Below are 21,335 nucleotides of genomic sequence, written 5' to 3' on the forward strand. Positions count from 1 at the left end.
TTTGACCTCCTGGAATCCAGCTCATCCTCTTCTGTTCTCGGGGAAAGCAGGGCGGTGGAAATCAAACGTAATCCCATTTCTGCCACAGGCAAAGATACTGGGAAGCTGGGATCTTCTCCAGCCCCATCCAGGAGCTGAGCAGGAACTGACAGGCCCCTCCCTCTTTTCCTGGGGAGGGAAGGGATCAAGTTGGAAGCAAAGGGGACAGAGAGATGAAGAGCCTGTGAACTTGAGATGAAGTTTCTTTAGTTTCTTTTTGTTGGCTTTAGTGGGGACTGTGGGTCTAGCTCATCAAAACAGGAAGGCGAAACTGGGGCCAGTGGTTGGAAGTGAGTGGACAGCCAATTTCGGCGTAAGATAGGGAAGTCCCACCTAAGGGCCTGATGCCTCCAGCCGCTTTGAGAGCTGGCTGGGTGATGTTCTGGCGGAGGCTGGGTGTCCATCTGACCCAAAGACCCATCCTGCTCAGAGACCTAAAGATGTGTGAGAAAACAGAACCCAGCTCCTTCTTGGTCCCTCCTTCCCATTTCTGGCTCCGTGGCTGGTGTAGTTTCCTTTCTGTCAGAGACATACCCACTGAGCAGGACCGTCTGAGCCTGGCCTTTATGTGCCCCCACTCCAACAAAACAGCTGCCCCGTGGGTTATTTGCTCTCTTCTGTTGGAACTGATAGTCATTTCCTGACTCAGCTAGAAAATACGATGCATTTGATAAGACTCAGTGGGTGATGTATAAAAAGTGTTGTCTTAGTGCTTATCTATCCAGTACCCAAAGTCCGCAAGGAGTTCAGAATAAAAACAATCGATTCTCATCATGAAACGTTCAGTCCAGAGAACAAGCCCCCCGCCCCCATCCCCTTGATTGCTTCAAAGGGCGTCAGCTTTTTGGGTCTGACTTGAAAAGCCATCAGATGAGCCCTAGCATTTGTAGAGTGGCCTGTGTTAGCCATTTTCTGCCTCCTTCTGACATACTCTGTGCCTTTTCTCCAACAAAGTAGTGACCCGGAAACAACAGATCCGGAGATTTTCACTCTCCATAAGGCTTGTCTTCCAGGGAAGGGCTCTCAGAATGGGACAGGCGTGGCTCTTCATAAAGGGATTGTCGTATGGGGACAGGAGGATTCTGGGAGTAGATCAAACCATTGGGTGTTACTGCAAAATATTGGTAAGAGGGAGGTCTAATTAGAAGTCATTTGTGTTGGGACTCAGCTTGGCTCCATTTACCATCTTGAGGGGACGGTTTGTTAACAATTTGCTGGGAGTTGCCATATATGTCATATTTCAAGGGCCAAGTTTCAGAACAACCAAATACAATCAGATGCTTAATACATTCTGATCTGTCTTGGAAGATGGGATCGCTACAAAGACTTGGAGTTCTCTTCTAAACCTTGATTCTTATCGGGCAGGAAACCACCAGACGTAGAAAGGGAAATTGACCTGAATCTTTCTAAAGCTTTGGACCTAGTCTAGAAGTTGTTCTTTTGAAGAAATGCCTGAGAGTTACATGTTCCTCATCTCTTTTTCTCCTAAAGTTGAATGCCAGAGAAAATAATTCTAGGTTTTAGAGCTTGATGATTGCGTAAATATCCCCCAAAAAAGAGAAGAGTGTCTCTTTCCTTGTGCTTTGTGGTCCAAGTGATTCTTGTGAGGGAAGATGAATGAATGGTTTGCCTTCCGAATCCGGGAGTAGGAAACTTTGGATCTACCCTAGTTCTGTGCTAACCACAAGGGTGATTAATTGTGGATGTCAAACCCCAAGCTTTCACTAAATTGGGGACTGGAAAACATTTTGCACATTCAGAAGAAATCTCAGTTCTGGAGGAAAGCAGACCCCTGTGCTAGAGAGTTGTGACTCAGAAGTATTCTTTCGGAAAGGCTTCTTTAGGCCAGGGGTCCTCTTTCCCTTTCCCCAAGTTCATCCTTGGCGTCGTGGATATCACAGTATTATCGTCACAGCTCAGGGAGACCAGTGCTCATGTCTGATGCTGACAAGCACAGATGCGTTAAGGCTAAGTTCCTGGACCCAAGCAAGTTCTGGGGATCTAAAATCCAAAAATCCTGCAAGTGTGACCGCCCCCTGGCAGGGTGGAGGCTGCTTCTTCTCTCAACAGGGGTGAAGCAGCCAAAAACTCACGTTTGCCCTCCGGCCATCCTTGGCCTTACTCCCACAACCTGGGGACCCGTGCTGCAGCCGGTTGCTAGGGGGATTGGTCCCTGGTCTCTAGTTGTCCCCTTGTAAGTTCATGGCCTCCTCCAGGGTCGAGTAGAACAGAGTCCACAGGGGACTGTCCCTGACAAAACAGGGCAATGTAGATTGGCAATGCGGCTGGCCGCCAGGACGGCACCAGTCCTGGAATTGGCGTTCGTGCATGTCTTTTTTTTTAGGGGGTGGCTGTGGGAGTAACTGTAGTAATTGCTTAGCAAGGAAAACTTGGAAAATACAGAGAAAAAACTGATAAAGCAGATCCCCCTGTAATGGGTAATCAATCACTGGTAAAACAGCGGTGTATTTCTTTCAAGTAGCTTCCCGAGGCGTGTTTTGAAAGCATGATTGGAACCGTAAAGTAAACAGTTTCCAGTCCTACTGTTGTCACCCAGCGTTCTATCAGGACCGTCTTTCCACGTCGTGAAAAATCCTTTGCTAACATTTTCTTTAGATGAGTAACAGCATCCCATAGTACGGATATACCATGGTTTACTGAAATGTTTATCCAGTATTAGAGGTTTCAATGTCTTTGCTTTTGCACGATTGTAAACAGTGGCACAGGCAGGGTGATGGGAGCACAGTTTGTCTACTTGGTCTGCATCTCATGGTCCCTTTTTAAATTTTGCAAAAATTGTGACAAAACATACATACCATAAAATTGACCATTTTAACCACTCTTTTTTTTCAGGTGTACAGTTCGGTGGCATTCATTTCATTTACACCGGGCACCCATCACTACCATCCCTCTCCAGAGCTCTTTTCTTCTTGTCCAACTGAGACAGGATACCCATTAAACCCTAACTCCCCATTCCCCAGCCGCCACCCCCCCCGCGCCCCACCCCCACATCCTACCCCTGCCCCATCCCACTCACCACTGTTGTACTTTCTGTCTCCCTGAATTTAACTCTTCTATTCGGACTAAGTACCTCATATAAATGGAATCTTACGGTATTTGTCCTTTTGTGACCTGCTCATTTCACTTCGTATGTATCTTCAAGGTTCATTCATGTGCTAGCATATATCAGAATTTCCTTCCTTTTTCAAGCCCAGTAATACGCAGCGTGTGCGTACCCCACATTCTGTTTATCCATGTATCCACTAGTGGACGCAGGGGTTGCTTCCGCCACCCGACTATAAGGAATCATGCTGCTAGGAAGGTGTCGAATACTTGTTCGAGTCCGTATTACCAAATCTGTGTCCCAAAGGGCCGGGCCAATTTACTCTCTACCATTAGGATGGGAAATGCTTTTCTAGCCAATATGGATCTTATTGTTTAAAAAAAAAAAAAAAAAGGAGAGAAATCTGTGCCAATGAGACAAGTTGCTACTTTGTGTTTCTTATCAGTGATGCTGAATACTTTCCATTTGTTTATGTGTTCATGACCCCCGTGGATATTTTTCTGTGAATAACTCCTTACCCTGGACTGCTCTACAGACAGCTCTCTGGGTTAGGGCAGTCAGACAGATTTTGATTTCTTCCCTGTCCTTTGAGACAAACCATAACCTAAGGGAAAAAAGTTTATTTTTCCAAATTTCCTAGATCCTTAAGACGTCAAATAATTTCCTCTTTTGATCTCTATGCCTCCACTTCTCTGTACGTGTTATGTCATCTCATCTTTTAGAGGAGGCAGGTTGGATGTCGGAAATGTGATTTCAGGGAGAGCTAGGGAAGGGAGAGATACTGAGGGTTTGGTGGAACTTTCAATGTTATCTGCGTGTCACTGGGTTGGTGCTTCACAGACTCACGGAGGAGCCGTGAGTTCTACAGGGGAAAAAATAGACTCAAACTCCACCTCCCATTTATTAACTGTGTGACCTTGGGCAAGTCACTTACCTTCTCTGATCCTTAGTTTCCTTACCTTAAAATAGATTAGTGAGTGGTTGCTAATCCTTTCTTGTCACTTATCTACCTCCATCTTCTGTCTGGATTGGACACCCACTTTTTAAAGATATTAATCTTCCACATTAATTAATTGCCCTTTTGGGCACCCTCATCACATGAGTTATTTCTGCTGGGCTTTGTGAAATACTGGAAAGAGTCCGAGAACCCCACACTCCCCACCATCGGAGGCCTGCGGGTGTCTGGGAATCCCTGCACTTAAAAGTTAGTGAGGAAGAAATGACCTAATCTTTCCGGTTTGCTGTCATTTTTGTATCTGGTGTTGAATTGTATATTTACCAGAATCTGGGAGGTAGGCAGGGCAGCTGTCATTTCTAGGCTCAGAAAACACAGATTCTCAGGGACTCAAAGACTTGCTCAAGGTCACACAAAAAGGTGAGGTTGAGACCAGGGATGGGCCCCTAGCTGGTGTCCCAATCTTGGATAGGCAGCTGCCCCTGGACTTTTCAACATATGCCACATGCTGGTGGACCTCTGACCTCCCACGCCTGCCCGGCACCATGCCTGGCCCCGGCAGGCACTCAGCGATGAGTGGCCTGTGTGTTCTCACCTGTCCCCCTCACCCCCAGGTACGTGGTCATCTCCCGGGAGGAGAGGGAGCAGAACCTGCTGGCCTTCCAGCACAGCGAGCACATCTACTTCCGAGCGTGCCGGGACATCCGGCCTGGGGAACGGCTCCGGGTCTGGTACAGCGAGGACTACATGAGGCGTCTACACAGCATGTCCCAGGAAACCATCCACCGTAATCTGGCCAGAGGTGAGTGCCCACCCCGAGGCAAGGGCCACGCCTGCCACCCAACACAGGGGAAGCCAGCTTCTCTGGGTGCTTCCTAAGAAAACCAATGGGAAACGCAGTCTACCAGCAATGGGGAGACCCAGAGGGACTTCAGGGGGTGGGGTGGGGGGATGGGCAGCTGGTCTGGGTGTGAGCGACAGCTCTGGGCAGGGCGGCAGGCACTCCTGCGTGTTGTCCTCCCTCGGAAACCCTGTTACAGACGTTTGAGAGTATCCAAAGAGACGAGGCCCCAGAGCTAAGCACGTACGTTTCATCAAAATTGATCCTCTTTGCCCAAGTCAAAGGGACGGAAAGGTGCTAGAAGGTGCCACTGGCTCAGTAGTAGCAAACATTGACTAAGTGGGTCCCATGCACAAAGCTGCTGTTCTGTAGCGTGCACGTGCTTCTCAGGACAGGAGTGTTCACCTCATGAGCATGCCGGGAGAATTAGGTACCACACAGAACACATCGAGAGCAATGTCCACCTTGACCCCTGTAAGCCCTCAGCTGTGAGTTCTTGATTCTAATGATCCCCTGTGGACTGTGATCCCCATCTCACAACTGCAGAAACCTAGCACCAGATAAATACGGTGACCCCCCACCCCACACACCCCCCCCCCCGCCCCGGGGTCACGTGGCTGGGAAGAGCAGTGAGGGGTTTCTCGTGCACATCGGTCTCAGTGCAGGGTCTAGCCTCTAACTTACAGTGTTATAGGCCTCTCTGACCAAACTAGTTTCTTCCCTACTACCTCCTGGTCTCCTTGGAAGGCCAAGTCCCATGCTGTGCACGAACAGTCTCTATTAGAAGAAGGCTGGAGGGAGGTGGGAAGGAGACCATAGGTGTGGGTGATGGCTTGGTGGGTGAGATGTCCATCCAGACTCCATTTAAATGAGTCATTGGAAGGTGGCTTAAAATACTCCCCAGCCCCTAGCCCTTTGCCTCTCTACCATATCCTCACTCTGGCCAAAGCAAACTGGTGAGTCTGGCTCCTTCTTTTTAGGGGACCTTTCTTGTGCTAAAAACACACATTCAAATACCTAGAGTCCATGTGGTTCCAGGAACCGGGGCTATCCCCAGGCCCGACGATATCACATTCCTGAGCAACCTACTTATTGGAAATAAATCTGCATGTGGAGTGTGAGTGGAGACGAGGAAGAGGGAGTGGGGTGGCCCATTGCAATTAAGCTATTTTTAGAAACAAAACAGAATAAAGCAGATTGTGGACATTGAATGCACAGCTACTGCCTGACTTGGTAAAAGGTATCTGTGATTGGATGGGCAGTGACAAGGCCCAGTAGACATACCCACTTCTTGTCTTCTTCGGATCTGGGGGTTGGGCATAGGCCGATTTCTCGCGGGAAGGCATGTTTCTATGATAAGATTGCCACGGTTTCCATTTGACCTCTGAAGATGCCTTATGTAAGCATGTCTGGTACCTAGTAGCAGCTCAATAAATCTTTGTCGAATGGATAAAAGAAGAAATGAATGAAGACATCCAAGAAGTCTCCACGAGAACCGTATCACCAGAAGAAAAGAAAACCAAGAGAAGTCATATCTGAGGACACAGGTTTCATCCCTTGGCCGTAATCTTCTTGAATTCTTCAGGATTTATAATGTTCTTTCCCCCCTCCCAGTGTCTTCTCCAAAGTACCTCAAGCTGCAGTCGTCCTGAGAGAGCTCTGAGACCCAAGGGGAATGCTCAGAGAAGGGAGTGAGCTTTCAGGAGTGGTTCAAAGGAGGCGTGGCAGAGAGATTTGAAATGAGATCCATGAAGACTTGCAAAGATACAGGAGGCTGGCCAGGCTGGGCAGTAGGAAACAGGAAGGACACCAAAAGGCACCCTGTGGGTCAGGGCCAGAGAGGGGGAGGGGGGATGGGGGGTGTTGGTCCTAAAGCCCTTGGGAGCAGTGGTGAGCTCAGTGGCCTTTGGATGCAGCGGTGGCTCTGTAGCCGGTAGTTTCGGCGGACTGAATAGCTAGCTGGTGGAAGCTTAGACTGTTGTCTTAGATTGTTGCCAGCCTCGCTCCGGAAAGGGGATTCCTACCCTCAATCACTGAAGGTCTTGCATGGAAGCAGCTTTCTTTGTAATTGGAGGATGGGGCCCTGAGAAAGGCCAGAGCATGAATTATTAGTCCTTCTTAAGTAGGGACATTACTCAGAGCCCAGAACTGTTCCCTGAAGACAGTGTAAATTATGCCTTTGTGGTTATCTTGTAAGAACAGGACGCATCTGATACAGTGCTTTCAAAAAATTTATGTTATTTGATCTACTTTGAGTTACTGATTCACTTTGTGGTGTTTTCCCCCATATTTTATGGAGGGTTTGAAATCAGTTCCATTGCTGCTTCAAGGTTTTTTTCAGCCCCTAGATTTTTCTGGAAGGCTTGAGCCCCCAAGAAGTCTCCCATGCATCCTAGAAAATCTGAATGACCTTGTCTTTGAGCAGAGAGGCATGAGGACTCCCTGGTGATGTGTAGCCTTGACCTCCCGACATCCTCAGCTCTTTGCTGCCTGACTGATCCGTGAGAAGTGACAGGGTGGCCCTTGATGTTTAGAGATTCTAAATGGGCAAGTGTCACATCTAATGTGTAATACAAACGTGGCTTTTTTTTTTTTTTTTTAAACAAGCGTTCATCTTCACGCTTTCTGCCCCTCAGCTGTTATGGAAGTGTAGGCTGTGAGAGTCACCTGACTTCCAGCGACCTTGAACATGAGGCTGCTCCTCAGGTGTTCTGGTGAGGACAGAAGATGGGTGTCCTGAACAAGGTAGCCTCTTTCTGCTGTTACCTGTAGGAAACACGGATTTCCTACATGGCCCAGGGCACAGCCCCCCTTGCCAGCTGTGGGAAGCCAGGGCTCTGTCTTCTGGAACACCTGGATCACTCACAAAGACCCCTTGCCCTTCATTCAGAGGTTTTTTTTTTTAGCAAACCCAGCTTCCAGAAGCCTAATGGCAATGTATATTTGGGACAAGTCCTTGGCCAGAGTCATCTCCCAAGGCCCTGCCCTGATCTAGGAAGGCTTTGTGATTTCCCAGTCCCATGGGCTGCTGTCAGGACCTTCTGAGGGTTCCCCTTGAGCATCTGTACCCCCCAGGGAACCCACTTCTGTAGCCATTTATGAAACTATGTCGGCTGTTTTAAAGAATCAGGCTAAAATTACTGTTGGGAGCTCACCAACATCTTTGAAGTCAGTCACATGATGGCAAGAGATAGAAAAGGGAACGTCCCTTGAAGGATCAGGTAAGGAGACACAGCTATATTTCAAGAATGCTTTGGGTCAGTGCGATCATGCCACTCTGACCCTACGGGGCCATCTGGAAGCAGGCAGGGAGCAGGGAGGAGCGGACGCAGTGTTTCCTGCGTACCTTTTACCAAGTCGAAGCAGACATCTTCTGATTGCCAGGCCTGGACAAGAAGCCCGGAGGGTGGGGATCCACATGAGCTGAGCTCTGAGGTCTGCTCCCACCTGCCCGGTCTGATTGGTGGGGTGTCCGCTTCTAGGGTGACCGCACTCCCAACTGCCTTCCCCTCCAGCATTCCCTGGACCTATAAATGTGCAGCGTACAGACATAAGGCTCCCTTGAAACGGTCTTTTTCAAGAATTCTTCCCACTTTTTCGGGTCCCACTCTAGATCCTATGACCCACTGAGTGACTCGCCTCTCCCTTTCTGTCACACCTGCCCCCCACAGGGCCAGCCCCAGAGGAATGTGTCCAGTGAACTGGCTAGCAGGAGGCCTGCTTTGTTTTCTGTCGGTTTCTCCCACCTCGGGGCTTTTCCCCACATCCTCACACCCTGGTTTTCCTTCCTAGGAGAGAAGAGGTTGCAGAGGGAGAAGTCTGAGCAGGCTCTGGATAACCCAGAAGACCTGAGGGGTCCCATTCAGCTCCCCGTGTTGAGACAGGGCAAAAGTCTGTACAAGCGTGGCTTTGATGAGGGGGATGCACACCCCCAGGCCAAGAAGAAGAAGATTGACCTCATTTTCAAGGATGTGTTGGAGGCTTCACTGGAGTCTGCAAAGGCGGAAGCTCGTCAGTTGGCTTTGAGCACCTCGCTGGTCATCAGGAAGGTCCCCAAGTACCAGGACGATGCCTACAGTCGGTGTGCAATGAGCGTGTCCCATGGCGTGCAGAATGTCAGCCGGACCCCGGGGGAAGGGGACTGGAAGATCCCGCAGGGGGCTTCCAAGGAGCCAGGCCCGTTGGAGGATGAAGAGGAGGAGCCTTCGTCCTTCAAGGCTGACAGTCCCGCAGAGGCCTCCCTTGCATCCGACCCTCACGAGCTTCCCACCACCTCCTTTTGCCCTAACTGTATCCGCCTAAAGAAGAAGGTCCGGGAACTCCAGGCCGAACTAGACATGCTTAAGTCCGGGAAGCTTCCCGAGCCCCCCGTATTGCCAACACAGGTACTGGAGCTCCCAGAGTTCTCGGACCCTGCAGGTAAGTTGGTGTGGTTGAGATGGTGGTCGGAGGGAAGAGCGCCCTGTGGCCAGTGTGAGGGGGCCAGGCACGCTCTGTGGGAGCCACCTTTGGGGAGCCCCACACCCGTAGGTGCCTGCCTCAGACAGGCTGCTCCGCAGCCCCCGGGGGGTGCTTTGTGTCTCACCCTTGTATCCTCCTCGTCAATAAAGGAAGTTCCACTGCAGGAGGGGTGTGTGCTGTGTTCTTGACCCGTTGCCCTTCTCTGGCGGTCCTGGGGGTGTCTTAGCCCCATGCTCAACTTCCAGACCCAATCTTTGTCTCTGCCCCCGCCCAAGCAGGGCAGCTCACAGTTGGGTCGGTGGGGAGAGCTCCCGGCCTTCTCGAACTCAGCCCCGGGACACGACCTCGTTCTTCTCCTCCCGAGTTGCTGTTCTGCCACACATGGTTCTCTCTCCCCTGCCTGGAATTCCAGAAGGCCTGGGACATACGACCCGTGGCTGCACACCTTGGCCCTTTTCTGTTGGCTGCCTGGATGTTCTAGAGCCCGTCGACAACCAGGAAGGTTTTTTTCAGTACACAGCTGCAGCTGAGACCGCGTATTTACATAGCATTTCCTATTTTAACCACATCCCTTAGCTCAGAATGAGGTGTTTCAGATATTCAAAGCATGCGTCTTAACTCAGCTGCATTCTGATCCGGAAATAAGCTGGGCCCGTGGCAAGCTGCCTGCGTTGGAGGACAGCACAGCTCCCTGACCACGTTAGCGCCCAGAGAAACGGAGCTCCACGACTTGGCTGTTTGTGTGACCGGGGCAGGCTGGGTGCGCTGTGTTCTCTCCCGCTGGCTTTGAGCGCCCACTAGTGGAGGGTAAAGGCAGGCCGCCTGGAGCAGGAAGGCCACCAAGCCTGATCCCCGGAAAGCAAAGGTCACACGCGGAGAACAGGAGTGCGCATTAAAATGAATGAATGAATGAATGAATGAATAAATAAATAAATAAATAAATAAATTCTAGGCTGGGGTTCAGTCTGTCCCCAGATCTGGCCTCTGTTTCACACGGTGTGCCACCGACCTCTCGCCGGAGCCCCCGCTCATTCTGGAACCGCCTGCCATTTTGGCCACTCGGGGTTCAATGTTTCCTTCCCATTTGTCTTCCAGCTTCGGAGAGCCTGGTCTCCGGCCCCGCCCTCATGGAGGACGACGACCAGGAGGTCGATTCTGCCGACGAGTCTGTGTCCAACGACATGATGACCGCCGCCGATGAGCCCTCCAAGCTGTCCTCCGCCAGCGGGCGCCGCATCCGCCGCTTCAAGCAGGAGTGGCTGAAGAAGTTCTGGTTCCTGCGGTACTCCCCGACCCTCAACGAGATGTGGTGCCACGTATGCCGCCAGTACACCGTGCAGTCGTCCCGCACGTCGGCCTTCATCATCGGCTCCAAGCAGTTCAAGATCCACACCATCAAGCTGCACAGCCAGAGCAACCTGCACAAGAAGTGTCTGCAGCTGTACAAGCTACGGATGCACCCCGAGAAGACGGAGGAGATGTGCCGCAACATGACCCTGCTCTTCAACACCGCCTACCACCTGGCGCTCGAGGGCCGGCCCTACCTGGACTTCCGGCCGCTGGCCGAGCTCCTGCGCAAGTGCGAGCTCAAGGTGGTGGACCAGTACATGAACGAGGGCGACTGCCAGATCCTCATTCACCACATCGCGCGCGCGCTGCGCGAGGACCTGGTGGAGCGCGTCCGCCAGTCGCCCTGCCTCAGCATCATCCTAGACGGGCAGAGCGACGACCTGCTGGCCGACACGGTGGCCGTCTACGTCCAGTACACCAGCAGCGACGGACCCCCGGCCACCGAGTTCCTGTCCCTGCAGGAGCTGGGCTTCTCCAGCACCGAGAGCTACCTGCAGGCGCTCGACCGGGCCTTCTCGGCCCTGGGCATCCGGCTGCAGGACGAGAAGCCCACCGTGGGCCTGGGCATCGACGGGGCCAACGTCACGGCCAGCCTGCGAGCCAGCATGTTCATGACCATCCGCAAGACGCTGCCCTGGCTGCTGTGCCTGCCCTTCATGGTGCACCGGCCCCACCTGGAGATCCTGGACGCCATCAGCGGCAAGGAGCTGCCCTGCCTGGAGGAGCTGGAGAACAACCTGAAGCAGTTGCTGAGTTTCTACCGGTACTCGCCACGCCTCATGGGCGAGCTGCGGTCCACGGCGTCCACCCTGTGTGAGGAGACGGAGTTCCTGGGGGACATCCGCGCCGTGAGGTGGATCATCGGGGAACAGAACGTCCTCAACGCCCTCATTAAAGACTACCTGGAGGTGGTGGCCCACCTCAAGGACGTCAGCAGCCAGACGCAGCGGGCCGACGCGTCGGCCATCGCGCTGGCCCTGCTTCAGTTCCTCATGGATTACCAGTCCATCAAGCTCATCTACTTCCTCCTGGACGTGATCGCCGTGCTCTCGCGCCTGGCCTACGTCTTCCAGGGCGAGTACCTCCTGGTGTCGCAGGTGGACGACAAGATCGAGGAGGCCATCCAGGAGGTCAGCCGCCTGGCCGACTCCCCCGGCGAGTACCTGCAGGAGTTCGAGGAGAACTTCCGAGAGAGCTTCAACGGGATCGCCATGAAGAACCTCAGGGTGGCCGAGGCCAAGTTCCAGTCCGTCAGGGAGAAGATCTGCCAGAAGACCCAGGTGATCCTGGCTCAGAGGTTTGATTCCCGCAGCCGGATCTTCGTGAAGGCCTGCCAGGTGTTCGACCTGGCCGCCTGGCCCAGGAACAGCGAGGAGCTCCTGAGCTACGGCAAGGAGGACATGGTGCAGATATTCGATCACCTGGAGGCCATCCCGACCTTCTCCCGGGATGTCTGCAGGGAGGGGCTGGACCCCCGGGGCAGCCTGCTGATGGAGTGGCGGGAGCTCAAGGCGGATTACTATACCAAAAATGGCTTCAAAGACCTGATCGGCCACATCTGCAAGTACAAACAGCGCTTCCCGCTCTTGAACAAGATCATCCAGGTCCTCAAAGTCCTCCCCACGTCCACTGCCTGCTGCGAGAAAGGCCGTAACGCCCTGCAGCGAGTCCGCAAAAACCACCGCTCCCGCCTGACCCTGGAGCAGCTCAGCGACCTGCTGACCATCGCTGTGAACGGCCCGCCGATCGCCAACTTCGACGCCAAGCGAGCCCTGGACAGCTGGTTCGAGGAGAAGTCCGGCAACAGTTACGCGCTGTCCGCCGAGGTCCTCAGCAGGATGTCGGTGCTGGAGCAGAAGCCCGTGCTGCAGACCGTGGACCACGGGTCCGAGTTTTACCCAGACATCTAGGGGGCCGGCGACCCAGAGTTCACTAAGCTGTTGAATATTTTTTTAATCTATACTCATAAGCTTTGATATATTATATAAATATATATATTACATTATATATATATATATATATATATATACACACATATATATATATATAAACCCACACTGAAAATTTTTAAAAACCAAGGTGACGCATCCACCAGAAGCCACTGGGAGCTTTCAGAAAGGAATGATGTTGGAAACGGACTCTCCTCTACATGATCTGGCAGCTGTAGCCTCTGTGGCCATCCTTTTCCCTCACGGAAGCCCGTGCTGGGGCCACACGCGTTCCCGCCTCACAGCCAACCAACAGCCTGAAGCTTAAGTGACTGGTCTCTGGCATCCGGTCGAGGTGGTTTGTTGTGCGTTTTTGCTTGGGGCTGGAGCGGTTTGGGTTTGGGTTTCTGTTCTTGCCTTTCCTTTTCTCATTCGGTCTGCGACGGGGTCGTCGGCCCCTTCGTGGCCACGCTGGTGGAGCTGAATCCCATCTCTGATTTGGGACAGGGTGGGTGGTGTATCTGGATCGGGGCTTGTGACTCTTTCCCTCTCCCCCTGATTTCAGCTCAACAGGTCTGTATGCATTTCCTGAGGAGTGTTCCTTCACTGTCTTAGAAACAAATGTGTCGGTCAAACTGTGACACCCACTACTTGCCCACCTCTGTAGCCTCTCCCATCCCTGGGTTATGGATTCCCTCCTTCCAGAACCCCCGATCCTAAAGATCTTACCTGTTATCCTGAAGGCAAAATTGCCTTACCACCGAGCTTGAAATCCTGGGGAAGGGACAAGGTGTGTGTGTCTATGGGGAAGGGGGGGATTTTTTGCATTCCTGTTCTTACGTAGTGTGGGGTAAAATAATATAATTCCAGTCAGATCCAGGACTATGGGGGAAATGAAGAGCCAAGAAATCCAGACCCTAACAGGGCAGGGATTTGGGGCTAAAAACAAGTAAAATGAAAGGTATGTATTTCATTTACATGAATTATTTATGCTGTCTTTATAATCACAGAATGTGTCGGGGGTATTTTTGTTGTTGTTGTTCCTTTAATAATCAAATGCCTGCTCTAGTTCAGTGGCAGGAGATGTCAATGCAAGTTGTGCCCTGGGTTATGCGTGACCCAAAGGAGGGTCTCTAGAGCTCAAGGCCTTCTTTGGTGACAAGGCTGGTAATGAACCCTTGGACCTGGCAGAAGGCAGTGGGAAAACAGGCGTTGCACCCACGCCGGGGAAGGCTTCCTTCTTTTGAACAGGGTAGAGATGTCCTAAAGGAAAAGGAATAAGCAAGAGGTCAGACAGGACTCTCAAGGCATCAGCCTACACACACATACACACACACATATGCGTGAGCATACACGCACACACACCCACACACACACACACACACAACCATGATATAAGCTTTAGAAATAGCCACTTGCCTACTCCCTGGGGTAAGCAGTGGTTTAAGCTAGAGGAGTCTGATCAATGCTCTTTTGTTCATTTAACTAACAGTATACCTCGCAAGGGAGTTCTTTAAAAAAAAAAATGTGCGTGAGCTGTTTAGAACTTCTGTTCATGTTTCCATGTCTGATTTATGCATATTGGGTATGCAGAGATCTTGTATTGTGGATACAGGTCCTGTGTGGGGGAGGGAGGAAGAGCTGTGTCGTCCATGGTCAGTTCTACAGGGACCCGCCCCTCTCTCATGGCAGAGGGCGGGCGAAGGACGGTGTGATCTGGCCACAAGCAAGGCCCACGTGTCCCCAACCTGCCTGGCTCAAACATGAAACTGTGGTGGCTTCTTCCTTCTGGGTTTATCTTGTTTCCGAGGCCTCATGCCACTGTCGAGAACCATAGTGGAAATGTCATCAACACTGAACATGTCACTCCCCCTTCCTTGTCCTGCCCAGTCCCCTCACCCCCCACACGTCCCCTCCCTCACCCCTATGGTCTTGGTGCTAAGATAACTTTAGAATCATTGCTGCTAGTCGATAGCTTTTCATTATATAAATATATTATATATATATATATTATATATTATTTTTGAAACTTTTTTGTTCATTTTCAACAGTGATGTAGCATGTTAAAAAAAACAAGAAACAAACAAAAAAAAAAACTGGTTTTCTCCGACTGTCCCACTGCCAGGCCTCATATGCTGCCTTCTTCAACAAATCAATGCACCCCTGCCTGGTGACATTCACCCCCCACCCCGCCAGCCTCCTCCCTGGTCCCACATTCTTCCCCACTGTCCTCTGAACAAGGAGAGAGCAGGAACTAGCAAGGAAACGCCCAGAGCTCTTTCTGAGGCTTTGGAATTCCCAACCTTGTACTGTGTCCCTAGTTTAAGCTGATGAGCCTCCCCCCACTCAACTAAACTCCCTCCACTGCCTGCTTTTCCCCATCCGGGTCAGTAATTGTGGTCACATGGATACTGTTGCAAAGCACAAGGTTTCACCTGTCCCTCTTCGACATCCTCTCCACCACACACACAAACTGTCCCGTCCGTGGGAGCTTTCTTTGAACATCACACAGAGTAACTAAGCTGGGTTGAGGGCAGAGATGGCTGGCAAGGGGGCCTTGGTGGGGGCCAGAAACAGTAGGTTGGGATCCTTTCTTCTAGCCACCAGATGCCTTACACCTTCTCCTTTCCCCTTCTTCCCCCCTTCACCCCCAACACTGGGAGCTATCCCCTGGGTCAATCATTTATGTCTCCCTGAGCACTAGTCAGGGCTCTGGCTGTTTTAAGACGGCCGTGGCCAAAATGACCTCAAATTTTTATCTGGGGTGGAGGACAAAATCCTTTGGGCCTATGCCAGCAACCACCCGGTGTCTCCTGAGAGAGCTGGGAGCTGGTAAGCTGCCTCGGGGCTAGAAGCTAGAAGCTGCTGGCAGCGCTGCACAGCAAGTGTCCATGCATCAGGTCTTGAAGTTGGGCAAGGTGCTCTAAAACTCGGGGAGCTCAGGACTTCTGTTGCATCCAGCCAGGCCTGGGCTGTGTCAGGCACTCTGAAGGTCACTGTGCCTTAGGACAGGAGTAACCGGGGAACAAATTGGGTGACATACCACTGCAATTCACACAGGGACTTTTTCAAGCTGGATGCTCCCAGGAGGCGCAGTGCTGCCATCCCGTGAATGCTGCCTGTGATTTCTAGCCTAGGCGTTTCCATTCTTCGGCCTCCTTGGGAAAGACTCCTGGGCTATTGAGACCCACGGGGTCTAGCCTCGGGAACCAAATGCTTACCTAGCCTAATCTCCCTTTGATGGGCATAAAACGCTGTGGCCGGCTGGTCCTGGCATCTCGAATGTGGTCACTTCAGATGCGATCGAGCCCTGCAGCTCAGCTCCTGGCTTCGAAGGACATGTTTGTCTCTGGGGTTGAGACTTGTCCTAGTAGGGCTGGCTGACTGGTGACTCTCTTTGGCTCATAGAGGCGGGTGGGAAGCGAGTTCAGGGTCATGGCCATTTATGTCAAGCAGATACACTGCAGAGCCCCAAGCCCTCGTGACGAAGATGGTTTGCTTCCCCTCCATGGAGGAAAGAGACAACCATAGCCATCCAGTGTCCGTGAACCCTGAGGACAGCCGAGCCCTGTCTACAACTCTTACCATGTGGAATGCCCACGTTTTGCCTGCCTGGTTGAAGGTAAGAGTCCAGGCATCCAATACACTTGCTTTTTCTGTTTCTTTTTTTCACATCCTGTAATGCAGGGCAGATCCTTACTTTCTCATCCTCTCTGGAGAATGAGAGCAGGCTCGAGCTCCAGGGTGTCTGCATGGCCGGCCTGGGTGCTGGCCCTGAGTCTAGGGCATTCGGGGGTCTCGCCCCAGCCCCCGCTGTATGTTTCCATGTTGAGTCGTCTTGCTGAGCCCCCTCTCCTTGACCTACTTGTGCCAACCCTGTCATTTGGAGGAAGAAGCTTATAATTACTTAAAGTCGTGTTTAAATATTTTCCCTATGTTTGGACGTGATACCAAGAAAGAGAAAAGAGGGAAAAAGCATGTTGGATGCCGAAAATGATTGTGGTGACTCCGGAATGGACTACAGGCTTGGCCCAGGCAGGTGTAGGGTTCCTGGTCACCTGGAGCCCTAAGGGGTCCAGGAGGTAGCCTGGGAGTTGAAGTAGTACATGTAGATTCCTTTCCCTGCCTTTCTCCCTCCCCCCTTCCAGAAAGAGAATTCTGCATCTGGATCTGGTTTTGGCATGTGGTCTGGGTTGATTTCCGAGTAGAACTGGTGCTGTATCTAGGCCCCACACCCAGTCTGTGATGAGGGCTCCAGTGACACTGGACCTCACGCCCCTTGACCCCTTCAGGTGGCTGCCCTAGCCTGGCCAGCCTGGGGTAGCCGTGGGCAGAGAGGCCAGGCCTCCTTAGGTGGGCGTGGCATGTTTGGAAGGCAGGTGACTTTGGGACGGTCCCATTCCAGACACCAGCCTCCTGGGGGAGGTGGTGCTGGGTCATGGGTTGTGGTCTGGTTTCTTCCTCACGTCCTAAGGAGGGAGGATTTTGTCCAGAGACACACAGGGCCCTTCTTCTGCTTGGAGGGAGACCCCTCTCTTGCTCTCTGTTCACAGGGTCCTTTAGCTGAGTGGATGGAGCTGTGATATTTTTAAGGAGCCTCTGAGGTGATCCTTGTGCGTTAGCCAGAGGGAGAAAAAGTGCCCTTTGGGGAGGAAAATGGTACGGCCCTCCTCTTCCATCTGGCTTTCCCTCCCCCAACCCCCAATCCCCCAAAGTGGTGTTTTCTGCAAATACCTATGCAATCCAGTCTCCCTAGGAGCGTGAGCGCATGGAAGCAGGGGGTGTGTGCAGTGTGTAATACAAATATTACAGCATATATATTGTATATACTGACATATACAGTACGGATACACGCGAGTATGAGATTAAATCACGTCTATATATCTATAAATAATATCCTATATATTTATACATTTCTATGTTTTAAATAGATATAAAAAATAGAGTCTATAGAGAGCTGGGAGAGCAACGGGAAAGCCTGTCGCAGAGCCGGGCTGAGGTGGGGGGGGGTGGCAGGAGGCGGAGCCTCTGCGGTGGGAGGCAGGTGTGCAGGGCCTGGGGCCTCCTCCCCAGAGGAGGGGACAGTGACCGGCTCCCCGCCCTCTCCATGCACTTTCTCGCCTTCCCTGCAGGCTTGGGCTGAGGCAGAAGGAGACTCGCGCTCCAGCCGCAGGGGCCCCCCATCCTTCCTCGCCCCTCCCCCGTATTCCTCCTCACCTGTCACCCCCCCCCCCCCCGCCGCCCCCGCGCCATCCAACGCTTTGGTTGTCAGTGCCGCTTGGCACGAGGACGTGGTCTCTGGGCCCTGGTGGAGGGACCACTGCACAATTTCCCCAATGCCCTCCCATCCCACACCCCTCCCCCCGGAAGGAGCAGCACTGGTGGCAATAGGAAAGGTGCCAGTTGGACCCGGGGGTGCCCAGGGAGGAGGCCGCCCTCCCCACCTTAGGTGCTTCTGCTGCCCCCTAGAGGCCAAGCCTCTGGAGGAAGGGCGGCCCAGCCTCCCTCACCCCCTCCAGCACCCCCTCCACCGCCCTCGGCCTCGGGCCTCCCCCCCCCCCCCCCGCCCCGTCCAGGGGTGAGGCGGGCAGCAGGAGCGCCAGCCAGTGCTGCCTGACGTGCGGGGGCTCTCCGCCCGGGCAGGGGGGCACCAGAGAAAGGTGGGACAGACCTGCCCACACACTCATAACTTCAGTGGCAACTCAAGTTCCGAAGCCGGGCTTTGGCTCAGCCCACTTTGCACAGCTGCTGCTGCTGGCCGTACTCAGGACAACGCTCCCCCCTCTCCCGCGTGGAGGTCCAACGACCCCCGCAGCCCACCGCCACCATAACCGGCAGGTTTAGTTCATGTACACTGTTCTCGTTCTGTGACTCGGGGCAGCGGCTGAGCCGGGTGCCCCAAGCTTATCCGCTTCCGTAGGGGAGGATGCCATCCCTGGCTTGTCCCTGCTGCCACCCGAGGCGGGAAGGGCATGTCTGGAGGCCTGCAGGCAGGGTGGGGGGCACTGGTGCGGCTGGCAGACCGACGGAGGGCTCCTGCGGCCCTGACTGAATCAGGAGCCCGTGTAGCTTCCAGGTTTCTCTCTACCGTTTCTCCGCCCTGCAGGTAGGAGAGGAGGGGCTGATGGGGCCACCCGTGATGGGAGACAGCCCGCGTTGGCTGCATCCTCTGCTCCCTGGACTGGCCCAGGCCTTTCAGCTCTCCAAAGGCACTTACCTCTGTCCCCGAGCCTCCTCTGACCGCCACGTCCTCCTCTCTCCTGCCATCTACCAACGTACCTCAGTCTCCAGCAGACCCACCCCTACACCTGTTGTCCGGGGCGGGTCTGTTCTGCCAATGCCCACCTCTTCTCCCCTCCACATCTGCCTGGGTCTCCTTGAGCCACAGCTGGCTGCCAGCTGGGGCCCGGGACACCCTCCAGTGCCTCCAGAGAGACCAGGCCAGCCCCTGCCACAGCGGTGGGTCAGAGCCGTGGCCAGGGGTGGGCATCCCAGGGGAGCAACCCACGATGCACTGTACCTCAGAGAGAGAGAGCATAGCCTGGACCTCACGGGCACCGGGCCCCCCATCCAGGGGAGGACAGCCGGTTACAATACCGCTCGCAAGAAGACAAGGGCCAGGCTGCCCTCGGGCACCCCTCCGTCTTCACTTTGGTCTCTGGGGAAGAGCCAGCAATCCAATCTGCTCTTTTTCGGGCCCTCTCTCCTTCTCTCCACCCCCACGCTGCTGAACCGGTTCATTTCAATCACAAAGGAAAAATAAAGTGGGGGTGGGGGGGGATACCTAGGAGTCTATTATCACATACATATTAATATGTTAATACTTTCTTTCTTTAAAAAAAAAAAAACCTCTCGGTGTTATTATTTTGCAGACTACGCTTTATAGTACCTGTGTGACGGGCCTAGAACACTGGATACAAATAGAGCTATGTTGGTTTATCATAATATGTACGCAGAAACTTTCCTTTTGTCATATTATCCTTGTAATGTAAGAAGATTGTTAATAAAAGCATTTAAATTTACTCGCCAAAGTCAAATCTCTGCCTCCTTGCCTCCATCCCAGGCCTGGGCTCTAGGCCATTCAGAATGGGTCCCATCTCAAGGGCTCCAGGGTCAGGCTGGGAACCTGCCTGCTGCCCCATTGGGAGGAACTAGAAGAAGCCCCTTCCTCTTTCCCCAGTGGAGTCCATTTCCAGCAGGTAACCTACATGCCTCACCCACCCATCTGACCCAAAGGAGATGTAACTAAAACCATTTAAAATAAATCTAACTGCCCCCACATGCCTTTACGCCACAAAAGATCTTGGAGGAAGCACGCAGAGCTGTTGCCAACGGATTGTTGTTCTGATTCTCCCTCCCTCCGACTGCCTTGCTCGATTCTCAAGAGCATTTCCCTGGTGGTTTGCTAACGGCACTGACCTGGTGATGGGCGATCAGCAGCACTTTGCCCAAATTGTTTTAGAATGAAGATCGGCATAAATTCAATAAAGACACAGATAAGTGTTTTTATTCCTTCTTCTCAGGATGCGAAGCTCTCCTACTCTCAGTGTCTGCTTCCCTTAGTCTGCCTTTTTTTTTAGGAGCTGATCCCTCTCCCCCTTTTTTAACCTCTGTCTTCTTAGCGCCTGCCATCTTCCTCCCAGCCTGTGACCCTCCCAGCCCCTCCAGTTGGTCAATCAGAGGCTGTTGTGAAAGCCACTGCACAGTTCCCATGGAATGTTCTGGTTCTCTTCTTTTCCCAGAGGAGGGGGAAGAAGAAAGGAAGGAGCAAAGGGGCCTAGCTGTCCATGTCTGAGCAGCCCAGGTGAACCAGGGTCTGCCTGCACCGCACGGCTGGCCATCCAGATTTGACATATTGGCAACCGTGTCTGGAGTTTGTGAATGATTCCATCACCGGGAAGCAAAGAACAGAAAGATGGTCCATCTGCACTTGGCCATGAGGTCATTCTCCCCAAAGCAGGGTTTGGAGGATGGGGTAAAGACCATGAAGTCTTAGCCCACTCCCTTCCTTCCCCTTTCTCCCAAGCAGCTCCCCAGCAACCCTCTCCAAGATGCAAAGGACAAGTTGAGTTCAACTCAGAGAGAACATTCAGGTTGCTGGCCAGTCTCCCAAAGACCTGAGAAGCTCCCGCCATGGGACAGTTTCTACAGTGATCTTTTGAAAACACAGATCTAGTCATGGTGTCCTCTCTGTTTAACCCTCTCTAGTGTTTCCCATTTCCCTTGGAGTGCATTCCAAAGCCCACGAGCTTGACCATTGCCTTATGTAGTCCAGCCCCTGCCTACCTTCTGGCCTCAGCTTGTGTCCTTCGCACAGAGCTCCGGGCACACTGCCCTGCTCTGTTCCTCAAGCTCACCAAGCTCTTCTCTGCCTCAGGACCTCCCAATACCCCGCACCCTCCGCTCGGGATGGTTTCCCCCAGGATGGTTGTATGGCTGAACTCTTCTCGTCTTTTTTTTTTTTTTTTTTTTGACAGAGAGATCACAAGTAGGCAGAGAGGCAGGCAGAGAGAAGGGGGGAAGCAGGCTTCCTGCCGAGCAGAGAGCCCAATGTGGGGTTCGATCCCAGGACCCTGAGATCATGACCTGAGCCAAAGGCAGAGGCTTAACCCACTGAGCCACCCAGGTGCCCCAACTCTTCTCGTCTTTTGGGGTCCCTCTCTAGATAGCCACCTTCAAGGCACTGTTCAGTGTTCC

At 52.8% G+C, this 21,335-nt stretch overlaps 1 protein-coding gene across 7 annotated transcripts in view; it reads left to right on the plus strand.

Annotated features, from left to right (window-relative positions):
- Nucleotides 1–19,669, plus strand: part of PRDM11 (PR/SET domain 11) — an 85,155-nt gene extending 65,486 nt beyond the window's left edge. For 6 of the 7 annotated variants that reach the window (XM_047691739.1, XM_047691736.1, XM_047691738.1 and 3 more), the window contains 3 exons: nucleotides 4,673–4,860; nucleotides 8,692–9,318; nucleotides 10,456–19,669. In XM_047691739.1, coding sequence (XP_047547695.1) covers nucleotides 4,673–4,860; nucleotides 8,692–9,318; nucleotides 10,456–12,620 — 2,980 coding nt within the window. In that variant the 3' untranslated portion in view covers nucleotides 12,621–19,669. The remainder of the gene's footprint in view (nucleotides 1–4,672; nucleotides 4,861–8,691; nucleotides 9,319–10,455) is intronic. The other variant, XM_047691741.1, reaches the window with a different exon arrangement.
- The last annotated feature ends 1,666 nt before the right edge of the window (nucleotides 19,670–21,335 follow it).

The sequence above is a fragment of the Lutra lutra genome, chromosome 10, assembly GCF_902655055.1.
Source record: "Lutra lutra chromosome 10, mLutLut1.2, whole genome shotgun sequence".
In the NCBI taxonomy this organism is placed as follows: Eukaryota; Metazoa; Chordata; class Mammalia; order Carnivora; family Mustelidae; genus Lutra; species Lutra lutra.